At 43.2% G+C, this 16,217-nt stretch overlaps 1 protein-coding gene across 6 annotated transcripts in view; it reads right to left on the bottom strand.

The window, feature by feature from the left end:
- Positions 1-2,265: 2,265 nt before the first annotated feature.
- Positions 2,266-16,217, bottom strand: part of Lrrc3b (leucine rich repeat containing 3B) — an 87,732-nt gene continuing 73,780 nt past the window's right edge. For 5 of the 6 annotated variants that reach the window (XM_013346794.2, XM_026779922.1, XM_026779923.1 and 2 more), the window contains exon 2: positions 2,266-3,506. In XM_013346794.2, coding sequence (XP_013202248.1) covers positions 2,578-3,357 — 780 coding nt within the window. In that variant the 5' untranslated portion in view covers positions 3,358-3,506 and the 3' untranslated portion in view covers positions 2,266-2,577. Of the gene's footprint in view, positions 3,507-11,134; positions 11,328-16,217 lie in introns of those variants that run through there. The other variant, XM_005348548.3, reaches the window with a different exon arrangement.

Here is a 16,217-nt window from a genome sequence, read left to right on the forward strand (position 1 = left end):
AGTACATCGTTGGCCTCGTGGGTAGATAGATATTCCTACACTCTGGCAATTAGATCATTTCCCTTCTGTTGTGGTCACAAATAGACATGCTAATCCGCTACTTTAATTACTTTTATTTGATTTTTATTATCTAATAAACTTCCATTCAATTCGTGGCAACCTAAATTAATGTTTGCCTTCTTGAATCACCGAAGACCCCGTAACAGGATAATCTACAGACAGAATTAGGGAGGGAGCCCTGGAAGCTGTGGCGTGTCTCTCAGCTCCACATGGAAAGTTATTAACCAAGTGTGTGGGTACTTAACAAGGATATGATTACTCTCACCAAATCCTCAGAGACCTTCCATTTTTGAGAACATTCATTGGATTAATGAATTCATGGATTGACCATGAGGAAAATAAGCTGTCATTAGTAAGGACATAAAGATGATTTTGGACGGAGTGACCTGGGATGGATTATCTAATCTATCTGTGGAAGATTTTCCATAATGAATGTGACTCATACATTCAAGTACACACACTTTAATTGTTAAAGCTAAACTTTAGTCGAAGGGCATCTTTTTCCCATGTAGTGTTTGCAGTGTATTACAGAACTATCCTCCAGGGGGCGCTGTACCTTCAGGACGGCTCTGACCCCTCGGACTGGCTCTTCCATCCGGATCCAAGGCAGGTCATCAGACTTCAAACTCCTGGGTGCAGAAGTTCTAGCCCCTAACACAAATTTCACATCGGAGAGTTATTTATTTCTATATTTGGGGCTAGACTAATGCATCTTGGAATGGTTAAAGTGGCTGTGGGCACAAAAGGACCAGTGTGCTTTGAGGGGACTGCTGATTTCTTCAGCGGTCGGTCCTTCCAACAGACCATGGTCACAGTCAGACCTTCAGGGCTTTCTGGAGGTAGAACTGTGAGTGCTGACACCCTTCAGACAATCTTGTGTGGGCTGGATAAGGCCACGTGGCTCACAAGAGCACACTAACCCTCTTTCATACACGGGCCATACACAGAGCAATTCCCATCTGCTTTTAAATGGATTGTCATGTAGGTATTTGTAATCTCATGTAGCAGAGGAGCCAGCCACCCTTGTGAAGGAAGCTGAGTCTATGACAGAATGGCAGACAGGAGTGGTCCGGAAGCTACAGGTGTCTGTGTATGTGTCATGAGCAGGGGTATACAGTTTCTTACAAGTGCTGGGCTCCTGAATCTGTTACGTAACTCCAACCCTATCTCACAGGGTCTTGCAAGCATCAGTTAATATTGCTATTTGGTGCAAAGTAAGTGTTCCTCTCATAACTGGTGTGTGATGACAGATGACGGCTATTCTCCAGTTTAGTTACCAAAGGGTCTGGACTTGTGTCTCCCTCTCCACAGAGAATCCGTCACTGGGAACAGCTCCTTACCTTCACTCCTATGTGTCCCTATTTTTGGTCCTTCATGCTTACCTGAACGCATCCACCCTAAAGCAAACAAATAAACAAGCCTATCAGTACCCACTCCTGGAGCCAAATGTGCTTCTGGTGTGTCTGCCCACAGCTGGGACATATTATCTCCTCTGTGTGGCAGACTGCATACAATGACATCCGATGACAAAGCTCATGCAACTTCCTGTTAGCGTGTTTCTATCACGCCCATTCTGTGTTTGTAACTCAACACAGAAGGACTGTCGATGAGAAGACCTGGTTCAAACCCAAGCTGCAAAGGTCTCTACCTGGCAGGGGGCTGGATCTATGTTTTCTATGCCCAGGCCGATGGTCACTTTCTCTGTTGGTGAGAGGTTAGAGACATGAGTGGCATTACTGTGCCCACACAGTGGCCCCCACAGAGCTGGTGCGCTCTTCCTCTTCTAACAAAGCTATTTCTGTGCCCACCCCACATGCCTACCCACCAGAAGGCAGTCTTGACGATAAGATACAGGCCAGTGTTTTTACTTTCTCATGGCGTCCAGCAGAGAGTAGAAGCAAGGATTTGTTTCTTTCTTGCGAAACCTACTCATTTTGAAAATCAGATGCTAGTCAGCAGGCATCCTAACATACCCAGTCTGGGGAAAACACATTTGTATAATCATCTTGGCTAGCTAAAGTCTGGCAGACACTTAACTGGTCAATAATTCAGCTCTGGAGACCCAGGGTGACGCAGAGCTTGTAAGGATACACCTTTCGCTAGAACAGTCCCTTGGAGTAACAGGGGTTGGAGAGAAAGGGTTGGCTTTCTCTCGTTAAAGCAAGTGGCCGGACGACATTGTTTCTTAGCCAATAGGTCACACTGTTTTCCACGGTTCAAAGTTAAGCTTTTATTCAGTTTTAAATTAAAAAAATAAATTTCATTATTAAATAGTGAGATGGGTCTGACTAATGTTCAGAGAGCTTGTTACTCAGGACCAGGGGCACAATTGATGAGGGGAAGATCACCTAAACTAAAATTATCTGTGGTGCAGAGTTCGCGAAAAGTTCAACAGTGGAGTGATTCCAAAGAAACTAAAATGCAAAGTTTTTTTAATCGTGTACAATGAAGGGAGAAGTGAACCACTTATTCTACTACAACCAGAAGTTACTTTCCCAGTGCCAGTCAGCGTGGCTGTTATACCACAGTGCTAATGTCATCGGGCTCGTCTGCCTTCTTTTGCCTGCTTGGCAGGGATTTCAAGTATTCAAGGTGTCTCCGGGCGTCCTCCTGATTCTGCCTCACGTAATACACCACGTACGAGATCACCATGGTGAACCAGCCAAACATGGTGACGAGCATGGCATAGTCAGTCGTCTTTTTCGGGAGGTTACAAAGGTCAGCGTCGTTGGCAGCGTTGAGGAACGGTCTCCCGGCATGCTCATCCAACACCGAGGTCTTGCAAATTACATTGTGTGCTGTCTCGTGATTGGATGCCATGCTCCTCAGAACTTGCTGGAGGGTGCAGTCACAGTGCCAAGGGTTGTTGGCGATTCTGGCCCTAGCCTTCAGATTATTGAAGGCATTTTTGTGCACGCTTTGAATCCTGTTGTCCGAGAGGTCGAGGGTCTGCAAGGTTTCTGCTACTCCCTTGAACGCATGCTCATCGATAAACTCGATGCCGTTTTTGGACAGGTTGAGAACCCTCAGTTGGTGGAGGTCCTTAAAAATCTCATTGGGGATCGATGTGATCTGATTGGAGTCCAGATACAGCAAAACTGTTTCAGGAGGGAGATCTCTGGGTATTTCCTTGAGGTTTGCATTGCTACAGGTGACATTTAAACCACCAGAGGAAGAGCAAAGGCAGCCTTTGGGACACATACTGGCGGAATGAAAACACAGTATCATCAGAACAAAGCTCTGGAGGAGGAGACACATGGAGAGGGAACGGGATAGCCACAGGTCGACCAGATTCATGCTGAAATCTCAGCATAATCACGAGTCCATTCCTCATTGACTCCACGGGTTGCAACTGTTCTGGCCACACTCCGGATTTCCTTCCTGAGCGGCTCAAAAGTCTGCAGTTAGTGCACAGCCTTCATCATTCCTGCCCTTGCTTGGAAAACCTAAAAGAAAGGGAAGCAGATGCAATTAGCTTCTCTGGAAGGAGAGGTGTGTGGCAATTAAAAGGTGCCCTCAGGTGTCTGGCTTTCTACCGCGGCAGGAAGGTGAGTTAGGCAGGTAATTTCCCGTCAAAGTCACTGGAGGTTTCCTGTGCAATGGGAATCTCCTGCTGAAATCCCCAGTTATTGGAAAAGACTCTGAATAGAGATCAACATTTCCACATCCTATGACCTTGTTTTCAGCCAGGGCAGAATTAGAACAAACTTCTCCCATCTCTTCTTCTCCACTCCCAGACCTTTCTATGGCCATAAAATTTAATCACATCTTTTACTCTTCCTCCAGTAACAGAGGCATTATGCAATTCAGTCCTTCTCTTGGGCAGCAACAAGGACGGATACCTGTATTTGAAGGCTAATGATCATAGACAAAAGTGCCTGCCATGGGCTTTGAGAAGATACTCAATTTAGAATATTGTCTCTAAAGAAACATCTAACTTGCGTTAAGAAGTGGATGGATGTCTTTGACCTTCACTGCATGACATTGGGAGGCAAACCAAGAGCCTTCCCAAGAATTGCTTTCTTTCTGAGCTCCGGAGACTTCACAGTACCTAAGAGGATGCTCACAACTGAATCCCAAAGGGTTCTCTGTCTGTTTCCTAAGCAACATATCCTCTACCCAACTCAAACAAGGCACATTGCTGTAATGCCTTTTTATAAAAAAAAAAAGAGAGAGAGAGAGATAATTAAGATATACTGACTTCTAGGACATGCCCAATAGGTTATTTGTTCTTTCACTGATGCTTGCCCACAATACACACATACATACACACTATATAAATTATTCATATACATATCATTTATATATACTGTTATATATGTGTATATACTGTGTGTGCATAAACAAATATGTTATTGTCAGAAGCAGCTGTGGAAATTCCCCAATAGATTTTTTTCTCATTCTTGTAAGTAATATATATGTTACATGTACACACACACATACACACAGACCACCTTGTTAGTTTTGGAAAGAAGTGTGGGAATTGCAAAACTGAACATCACTAACAATATTGTAGCGTTTCCTCAACAGCAGAGAGCAGAGGAAAGAATACTTGCCGACATTCAGAACCTACCTCGCAGAAGGAGTGAATGGATCTTAGTGAGATTATGTGTCTTGTCTAAGGTCAAATAGTGTGTAGGTGTAAAGTCAGGAATCCTGCCAAGGATTGCTCTGACTCATCCATCTCCCCCCTCTTCCCACTGCCCCCCACAGCTCCCTCCACTCCCATCTGTCCAGAAGTACAGGCAGGCTCCACAGAGTGCTGCTTTTAGAGATGGTCATTACTATCAAGTTGTAGCCAAAACCTCTTTGGGTCTTGATCCATGTTGGGAACCTCATGGAGTTCAACTGATGGGCCCTGAATGGTGAAGGAACCACAGCTGACTTCAGAAGCATCCTTTCAGGATGCTGGGAACAATAAGTACCTTCAGTCTCAGCAGTGAGCATCAGACAGTCTTGTGCAAACATCTCTTTTATAGAGATCCCAGATGGATAAATTCCTAGGGAAATGACTCCAAATGTTACCAAACTCACAGAAAAAGATGATTAATGTGAGCTGGAAGCATGATGAACTGAGTTGTTAATCACGGAAGAATTAGATGAACAACAACAGAGTGGCAAGGATGTACTTTTGGAGCGCTGCAGGCCTGGAGTGCCAGAAAGCAAGAAGGAAGGAGCCCAGCACACTGGGCAACCAGTGGGCTCCTGCTTTCCTCCAGTCCATTAGATACCGGGAAGCAGAAAGGAAGGAGCCCTCCTGTACCAAGCCCTCTGTCAACACCTCATGTCTCCTTCCCTCCCATGGTCTCCACTGAAGCTACACTGTGGCATTTGGTAATCTCTAATAATTGCCTAGGTGGGAGAGAGCCCACAGGAACAAGAAAGGGAAGGGTGCACAGAAAAAAAACAGAAAGGGACAAAAGTATGGACTGACGATGGCAGGATGGCACAGGGAACAAGGCAAAAGGCTTTGCTGGTGGAAATAGAGGAAGTTCACACCAACCAAGTCATCCATCAACCCGGCGTGGGTATCAGTCACAGATTAACAGAAAGGTAGCAAACTCTTTGTGGCCTTCACACTCCTGGGATTTTTAAGTTGACTGGTTTCTGGATAGACAAGTTCCTTAGTTCAGAGTATGAATTCCTTGAGGTTATATCCCTGTGTCTGTCTCATTTGGAAACAACAGTAAATAGTCCATAAACGGTCTCTTTCTTCTAGGCATGTTCGTTCCAAACAAGTGTCACATTTTCTAACTGTGACATTTGAAAAATGATGAAAAAAAAATAAAGCCTCTCGAGATTAACTAGATGGTTCAGCTACTGTGGCTTGTTTTATACCCCAATCTGGGATATAATGGCAAGATATACAGAATATAGAGAGCTGCTATGGCCTGAATATTTAAGCACTTAGATGACTCATGTGTTGAAATCTAATACCAATACACGGATAACACAAACATGTCTACGGTAGATCCCTTGTAGGCGGCATTAGTGTCTGTGTAAGCATTTTCAGAGAAATTCTCATCTCTGCGCTATGTGAGGACACACAGAGAGAAACATCTTTGAACTAGGAAATAAGCCTCCACTATCTCTTTTGAGACCTTGATTGATCTTGGGTATCCTATTTTCCAAAACCGGGAGAAGTGAACTTGTGCTACATCACAAGAGAAAGTAGATTGACGTAGGGTCCAGGAGAAACACAGCCCAGTCAAAATAGTCAATAAAGTCAGGTCATTTTTCACAAGGGAGGACAGGAGGGCTTGTGATGCTGACTCACTAGTTCAAAATGATTGGCAGCATGGCATGGTCTGAATTTTTTGCACAATGGACAACAGCTGGCGGGCAGATGAAGCTCTCAGAAAGAGATAACTGTTCTCTCACTGGACATCACCTACAAAGTACGACGCTAACAGGAGCATGGAAAGATGAACACCCCAATTGGTTTGGATTCAACTTTGCGCACAGAGGAAGCAAGCTATGGTGCTGGGAGAAGAGGGTGGCAGATTGCTGTCAAAATGAGAAGGACTGGGGTCACAGAGGGAAGACAGAGACAGCTGTGGCAGTCACTGGCTGTCCTGGTAAGAGGGGACTCCCTAGTCAGTGGCTGTCCTGATACAGAACTGGACTCACTGATTACCAACTGTCTCGCTGATACAGAATTGGCCTCACTGCTCATCAACTGTTCCTCTAATAGAGAACTGGTCTCATTGATGGGACAGACCAAGTTCCTAAGCACCTTTCCTAGCTCAGAACTTCTTTGCATGTGCCAATTCACAGGACGCCATTATCTCTATTCAATGATCCTCTTGCCTGTGGCAACCAGAAAAGCTATAATATTTTCAAATGTGGTGTCTAGCTGTGACTTGTTCCCATAAGAGAACCTTTTCATCCCAAGACTCATGCCTTGCTCGTATTTTCTAACTACATAAGCTTGTGAGCTACAAAAATAATGCTGGGGTTGGTGACAGCCATCAAACACCCTTTCCAGAATGAAGAAAACTAAGTCTACTTAGCAGACAGAAGACAGTTCACTCAGCAGCTGACTGATTGCCCCTGTCCTGTTTTCTATTTTTTCTTGTGATAAAGGGATAGTCAGGACTATCTGGGTAACAGAGTGTACCATTGCAGAAGAAACAGATGTACTAACTGCATTCTGACCAATGCTGCTTCCAGCCAGGAGGATTTAGTTTAAAGGTAAAAGCCACAAAACAGGAAAACCTCTAAACACACAATCTAGTAGTCAAATCAATGGGGGGAAATATCACATAATTATGTACATTAATAATTTCTCTGTGTCAGAGAGTAAGACCATACACCAGTCAAGAGGAAGATTATAATACAAAGGGCTTATGTTGGTCTGCTTTTAAACTTAGAGAAAAGACTTCAAAGGAGTAAGAAAATGATCCAAGAAGAGAATGGACAGAAAAATTATATATGCATATATTTAGTATACATATAATATATACACATACACACAAATCACACATAACACACACACATTACATGCCATATAAACCAAAGTATATCACTACCACTGAAACAAATTTAGTCAAGACATCTATGATCCTTTTCAAAAACAGAAAGAACATCTACTGTCAACAAACGTGAAGAGACCCGGTAATACCACTTTTGGGTGTATATCCAAAGGATGCTCAATCAGGCCACAAGGACATGTGCTCAACTATGTTCATAGCAGCATTGTGTCTCATAGCCAGAACCTGGAAACAACCTAAATGTTCCTCGACTGAAGAATAGATAAGGAAAATGTGGTACATTTACCCAATGGAGTATTACACAGCAGAAAAAAATGACATCTTGAATTTTGCAGAAAAATGGATGGACCTAGAAAACATTATTTTGAGTGAGGTAACCTGAACACAAAAAGGCAATTATCACATGTACTCATTTATAATTGGTTTTAAACATAAAGCAAAGAAAACCAACCCACAAATCACAATCCCAGAGAACCTAGACAATAATGAGGACACTAAGAGAGACTTACATAGATCTAATCTACATGGGAAGTAGAAAGTAGAAAAAGACAAGATCTCCTGAGTAAATTGGGAGCATGGGGATCTTGGGGAAGATTTGAAGGGGAGGGGGGAGAGACGGGGAGGGGAGCAGAGAAAAATGTAGAGCTCAATAAAAATCTATTTAAAAAAAAGACAAAAAAAGTGAAAGGAAGAAAATGTTCTCAGCCCTTTCAGAGCGCAGAGAGCAGTGAACTCGTTTTTTTCACCAGTATTATCATCCTAAATTTAGAAACAAGCTTCGCTGATGTAAGGATAGCAAAGGATGACCCCAAAATAGCTTGGTAAAGGAGGTTCTTAAAGTCAAATCACAAGTATGTATTATGTTTTTAAAAGAGGTAACCATGCAAAGGAATACACACAATTGTGCCGACTCTAAGCAGACAGTGAGACTGAGCCTGCCAGAAGAAAAAAAAATACTGTATCTTACTCACTTCTCTGTGGTTTGAAATTCTTAGGGCATGAGACTATTGCGGACACTGAAACAGTAAGAGTACAAAGAAACCCTGGAGTAGCGAGAAGACAAACCTAATGTGGTTATTTAGCATTGTGCTCTCCATGCAAGGGCTGCACAGTGGCAGCCCGGGGAACAAAAGGAGATCACATTTCAGGATGAGAAACTGAAAACATCAACGAGTAATCCACAAAACTGGAAGTGTGAGCCACACCCTGCAGCCACCAGCCTGGAGCCCCTTGATGATGTCAGCTGGGACTGAGCATTTCATGAAGGGCACCAAAGCTCCCAACCTCTGTTTCTGCGGTATCCCAACCAAGGCTCATCATCACTCTCTAGTCTAATAACTACTTACCTAGTACAGTTACTAGACTACATGACCACAGAGGGTATTCAGTGTCTTACCCATTTTCATGTAAGTCACGTTAGTAAAAGCATACTGAAATGAATTTGGATCTGTTCTCATTTCATCATAGACAGCTACCATTTGACATTACATGCCCAGCATTTGCTCAGAGATACACCCATCTAACAGGGTAGTAACTGAAATTCTGACCAGAGCCCTGGTAAAATGGATGTAGAGTTCCCAAGTGAGGGGTTAAGCTACCATATGACATTTGCACAGCACATACCATGGTAGTCTAACATCTTCAAACTTACTTGAAGGATGGCAAGGGTCCAAAGGTACCTCATTCATCATCCAAGAGTAGTTTATTACATGACCCTGAGAGTTGGTGGAAGAGGGTGATCTAGAATCAGAACCACGTCTTTTGTTTGGAGGTGGTCTTGGTGATATTTGGAGGTTGAGTGGGTCCAATCTTTAATGTATAAATAAAGATGTTAAACTGGTTCCTGTGGGTCATATATAGTCACCAAAGACAAAGATACCCTCTAAACAATCCAGTTTCCAGGGTAAAAGTGCCTCAGCAACAAGAAAATATGGCATAATCCTGAATCTTAGGTTTAGATGTGTGGACATCTGCAATTCATATGGTCTCAGAGTCATGGAATCAGAGAGTGGGTCTGTGTCACAGAGAAGTCTCAGGAAAGAATCAAGTCAAGCCACCATGAATCTTGCCATCCATTTGTACTTCCAAGGGCAGGTGCTGCTATCTCACCTGATCTGGGAGTGGAGTGGGTAGAACAGAGAGAGGAAAACAATTCCCTAGTCCTCTTTAGTTTGAAACAAAACTGGTCAAAAGTCACACCCCTATATCCAAAGAATCTGGAATGTAATATTAAGCTGGGGGTGTCACCCCAACCCTCTAACACCCCATATCTGTTAGGAAATATTTCTAACAAAAAGTCTTGCATGATTGGAAGCTCCTGGCCTAGCAATTGCCCTGACTTGGACTCCAACTCCCAGCCAGCCAAGCGCTGACCCCTCCCCTGGGAGGGTCAGGACCACTCCCCCAGGCTATTTAGGCTTGTGCCAGGAAGAATATTTGGCTTTTGGGTTTGTGTGGATTCCCCCTTTGTCTCTCTCTCTCCCTTGATATGCTGTCCTGGCCACCCGAAAGTGCAACATTTATTAAACATGGGCATTTTAATTGGGCTTATCTGGCCTGATTGGATTTCTTTGTGCTGCCAGAGCGGCTTGTCTTAGGAAATATTCCTAACAGAAAGAATGCGGAGAAAAGTTGAATATAAGATTCAATGTTATGATTAATATTCTAGAATAAATTTGTACTTTGGTTTAAATTAAATTTGTTACATAAAATAATGGTAAGGTTATCTACTACCTTACTCTAAACATGAAACTATCAGGTTGAGCGGTGTTCTCATTCAGAGGCTGAGAACAATCAAATGGATAAAGATTAAGGGAATGCTGGAGGAGAAAGTGGAATCACATTTTCCCAGGAATGTACAAAGATCCTGACAACTCTCCAGGAGCAACTGTGGCCCTGACATGATGGGCAAATAAAGGCTTGTGTGGGTTACAGCCTGTCTGTGGTGACCCTGCTCGGGATCATACACAGAACCTGAGTCCAGCATTTCAGCCTTGGTGGAGTCGGATATCATAGCGTTGTGTAGGTTACAGCCTGTCTGTGGTGAACCTGCTCGGGATCATACACAGAACCTGAGTCCAGCATTTCAGCCTTGGTGGAGTCGGATAACATAGCTTTCTGTACATAATGGTCAATCAGGTCCCTCTGTTTCCTGTTCCTCTAACTTCACAGAATGGGGAAACGCCAGCCTAGATGTATTTTGTCTCTACGCAACTGCTATGTGTTGTAAAAATGATGGTGGCAGAAGAGAGGGAAGAAGAGGACTCTCAGAACAGAAGACAGGCTACAGACATGCTCCAGGACAGAGCTTGGGTTACAGGTATCTCTCAATACAGGACTCAGATCCCCGATGCACTCAGATCAGAACCTAGATTCTAGAAGTCATGAAGGGAAGAACTAGAAAACTTGATCTCCCCAAGACAGAATCTGGATCTTAGATGTCCCTCAGGACAGCAGATAGACCCTGATGTCCCCCCCAGATAAAACCTGGAATCCCAGGTGTTCCCAGATAAGAACTGGGTCTCCACATATCGTCAGGACAGAATGGGGATCTCAGATGTCCCCCAGGACAGAACTCTTACCTCAGAAGTCTTAGGGACTGATGCCTCTCAGGCTAGTTCCCATCCACTATGCATTCTTTGTGTCTCTCCTTTCATTTCCGTTTTCATTACTGAGAATATGTAAATAAAAACACTGTTTCAATATCAAATCAGCTCTCTGAATCTCCTGAGAAAGTCTGGTAAAGCCGAGACTACATACCCCTCACCTTCTCTGGTGAGGCCCTCTCTGACATCACAATGCTCTTGTCCCAGTTAGGTGTACTACAGCTTTTTTTCTGCCTAAAACCCACATCACAGAATCTATCTTGTGCTGGCTGGTTTTATGTCAACTTGATGCAAGCTAGAATTTCCAGAGAGGAAGGAGCCTCTGTTGGGGAAATGCTTCCATAAGATCTAGCTGTAGGGCATTTTCTTAACTAGTGGTTGATGGAGGAGGGTTGATTGATTGAGGTCCTGGGTTCTATAAAAAAGTAAATTGAGCAAGCCAGTAAGCAGCACCCCTCCAAGGCCTCTGCATCAGCTCCACCTCCAGATTCTTGCTCCGTTTGAGTTCTTGTCCTGACTTCCTTCAATGATAGACTCAGATGTGGAAGTGTAGGCGAAATAAACCCTTTCCTCACCGATTTGCTTTGGGTCATGGTTTCATCACAGCAATAGAAACTCTAACTGGCCCACATCTTTAATTGAAACATTGAGAAAGTAGGCAACCATTGGCTCTTTGGAACATTGTCCCTCCTCCCTACATGAGCTAAGAGTCACACTGCTCAGAAGGGTTTCAGATCTCTTCTTGTCCATGAATCCACTGGAAAGACTTGGACTCTTTGTTTTCACAACCAGAAATTTTTCCTGCTGTGGGTTCAGAGCACAGGGCAAAGATATTCCCACGTCTTGACTAATATCCATAATTATTATACAGCATGCCGTAAGTTTATGAGATTAAGTGGGAGCCCATCCACCTTGGCTTCTCTCTGTTTCTCTATTATTACTTCTCAGCATGCTCTTATATAGCTTCAGTAGTGAGAGCTTTGGAAACTTTTAAAATGTAATCTCCAGAAATTAAGCTCTCAATGTCTCATCAGAGTGCAAGTTGCTTGAAGGTCACTTTTACAAAGACCTAACTGACGTTGGATTCAGATGGAGCTCTGTGGTGAAAAGTGACTATTGCCTTTTTCAAACATCTTATCCTTCTTAAGCCTGTCCCCTTTCAACTTTGTATTAAATTGACGATAGTCACTGACTCGGGAGAGAAAGCCTGGGATTGAGATCCCAAAATAGGGCCTCCACTTGGTTTCAAATCTCAGCTCCACAAGAAGCAGTGTCCATGCATCTAACAAGTCACACACTCCCATACTGCAGATGCTTTAGTAGCGACCCAATACACCAAGGATAAACCAAAAAAATCAACAGCGTCCGCTTCAGTGCTGCCAGAGTTTCCAGGCTATTGGGCAAAGTTCAAGGGCAGGATGTACCCAGAAGTCCTTAGTTGGTAAAGAAGACTCTCTGTCTTAGATTTCAATAGCGGTGACAAAAAAATAACACATAATTTTGTTGGAGAATTTCAGCTCTTACACCTAAAGGAAATGGTTTGTACCTCATTCCTGTCAGGACAAACTCACCACCTGGCTCCAGTTGAGATGAAAGAATCACACTAACACAAAACTGGAGGCACTCTCGAGTGAACTGTGAGAGAAGGGAGACAAACACAGAGCAACAGAGGAGGTCACAGCAGCGACAACAGGAAGACAGGACACACAGCTTCCAGAAAGGAGCGCTACTTTGCAAAGACAGTTGGGGGGAGGGAGATAGGACTTGAAGAGCTGGGGAAGCCTGAGCGCGCAGTCTGTGTTTGAGATGCTATTGCAGTAACTTATAATTTCCTGGGCTTCATGATGGTGTGAGTCCACATGCATTCACATGTACACCACACCTGTGTACACATTCAAGCACACATATGTGCGCACACACACACACACACACACACACGCACACACACACACACTTGTTCACTATAACTCCTGGAGCATTTTTCTTGACAATGAAAATTTTTCTTGACAAATTTTACTCAGGAGATGATGATTTTATGCAATTTCCATGGATTTTTTTTGTATTTTGATTTGAAAAAAAGGTTAAAAAAAACTAGAAACAGGACTGACAAGATGGCTCAGCTGGCCAAAGTTCTAGTCACCAAGTGCAAAGACCTGAGTTCAGTCTCTAGAACCCCAACATTGGGAAAGAGAGAAAGCCAACCTCTGACAGTCTCTCTTTGGCCTCTACATGTTCACCTTGACATACAGCTCACATACATGCTAAAGAACTATAAAAGCCTTGAAAACTATAATTCATTTCAATACCCACTATAACAAATTGATTAAATAAATATGGCGTATCAAAAAAAAAAACCCTGAAACAATCTGTATCTTAGAATTTCAGATATGTATCACTGAGGGAAAAGTTCGAATGAATGACCACCTGGGAAAGAAACAGGAAGAAATCATATGCAAATGCACACATGGATATACACACACAACACACATGTCTATACATGAACTCATACAATGCACTCACGAACTTTCACAAAGCAGTATATATGCACAAATGATCGAATGCACACACATACATATAAACATGTATACAGGCACACTTGTATAACACGTACATGCCTAGGCACATGTGTATATTAACATGCAGGTGCACATGCATGCATGGGCACAAACATACCCAAGCATGGACAAATCTGCAGACAGTCAGACAGACAGACACACACACACTGGAAAGAGCTTTTAAAGGATGATTAAACACTAACAATTGTTAATGCTTACATGTTCAGGAGAAGGCTTAGGTTGCAAACATTTGCTATGAACATGATTAGAATCCAAACAATAAAAAAAAGGATTGGTCTATCAGGCCTGATTGCGAGCCTCATCTCCTTAAGGACCTACAGAGGATAAACATGCCCAGGAGGCATAGTTATCCTGATCAACTAGTCACCCTGGACAGTTTAAACTTTCTGAATCTTAAAAAAGTATATAGGAGATGGTATAGGCCTGAATCTATGCAAATCCAGGTTCCTCTCTCAGTTCCCATTCCAGGTGAGGCCCTAGGACAAGCCACTGTTCTCGTCTCAGATCCTACTCCACAAGGGAATATATTCCCTACTTCATTCTCCCAGGCACCGGCGGAGCTGTGTGCTACTGGATCATATATCTGCGTGGAGACCAGACCAACTTTGCGTTTTCAAAGCGTTCCATAGCATTCCAAGTGTCTATGAGTTGTATCAGATGAATATCCTAAAGTCATCCTTTTGGTTTTGAGAATAACGGTGGACACCAGTCCTTTAGAGTTTCTGAGACTCAACATCATATTAACACATAACCCAGATTTACTCAAACACAAGAGTCCCTGCCGGAGAGTCCCCATGCAGCATTGTGTTCACACAGCACTACACTCTGAATTCAAAACGAACAGAATGGCACCAATACTCCCAATGCTACAGCTCCTGCTGGTGACAACCTTACTTCACCAAGAAGTTCTCGGGGAGTGTGAAGAGCTTGCATGAGGGAGTCCAGCCACACACTTGGTCAGTACCAATCTGTAGTACTACTGCGAGAAACACCCACCCCACTAAGGCCCACCCAGGCAGAGATGAGAAAGTGACAACCTGTGGCTATAACTCAGGGTTGGTGGTTAACGAAAGCAATGTCCCTTGATTGACACAATCCATGCCTCTAATAATGACAATGAAAGGGCTCTTGCTCTGTGAATTTTATACTTTGCCACCTCCTCATCTTTCATTGAGTATTTCCAATCCTAACACGTGGGCAGGAGAAGAGTTCAAGGTCACCCTTGCCAACATTCTGAGTTTGAAGTCAGCTGAGCTACAGAAGACCTTGCCCAAACAAACAAACAAACAAAAACAACCACAAAGCTTTGTCTGGACCTGATGGACATATGAGTTCAGGCCTGTAATCTCAATTACTCAGAGATGCTGAGGACGGAAGATCACAAATGTAAGGTCACTCCAGGCTACAGAATGAGTACAAAGCCAGCCCAGCTAATTTAGAGAGACTGTCTCAAACTAAAAAGTGAAAATCGAGCTGTGGCTGTAACTCAGAGTGATGCACTTGGCATCACTCCTTAATCAACCAACTCATCACCGACGAAAATTTCTACAGTAAAAAGAGCCTTAGAGTTAGACATGTCTTAGTGTCTAACTTTGTTATCCAATTACCTGCTAATTATCGGTGAGTTAGAGTACTTTGCTAGTAGTTTTGTGATTTTTAGGATGACATTTCATCTCCACATTTCCATTTGTAAAATTAGTTTAGAAATATGTATTTCTAAAGTGTATCCCTCATTCTATAGTAGTCACGCCCCTTTGCAATGTGCCATTAGGTCTCTTCCTGTCCAGGGAGAGAGTCTTGAATCTACCTGGCTAAAGACTTGCTTTGGCTACATCAGCAAGCAGAACGGACAGAGTTACAGGGATGATTTTGAGTCCCTCTGAAAGACCTCTGTAGCTTGCTTTGCTCCTGAGGACCCTGCCAAGACACACATTAACACACTCCATGGAACCTACTGGATGATGGAAGGCCATGTGACATGGATGTCAACTGTTCCACCTGAGGTTTTGAAGTTTGAGCTATTTATGCTTCCTACAGATGAGAAAGCCTGGGTCATCAGATGCAGCTATTTAATCTTTAGGTGACCTGTCAGGGTGAGTCATAGAGAACCAAGCTACTCACACTTGTGAATGATACATGCCTTTTGGATATTATATTATGTAGATAATAGATATACATCACCATCTCCCAATTAAAATATATTAATATATTTGTCCCTCATCACATGCACGACTGGTATTTGTTTACCATCAACAGCTAATAAGTGTACGCTCTTTAACAAAGTGTGATAGAGTCCCCATTTACAAGTGCTGTCATTGCTCAGCGGTGAAGGACACCAGCAATTCCACTGTCATTAGAAAACAAATTACTTAATTCTATTTGCTGACCATCACAGTCAATAATATTCTGGGTTGTTATGGTAACCTCTGAGTAGTCCAGAAAAACCTGACACATAGATGAAAGATATTCATGCCATCTGAAGG

The sequence above is a fragment of the Microtus ochrogaster genome, chromosome 6 (genome assembly GCF_000317375.1).
Source record: "Microtus ochrogaster isolate Prairie Vole_2 chromosome 6, MicOch1.0, whole genome shotgun sequence".
NCBI classification, from domain to species: Eukaryota; Metazoa; Chordata; class Mammalia; order Rodentia; family Cricetidae; genus Microtus; species Microtus ochrogaster.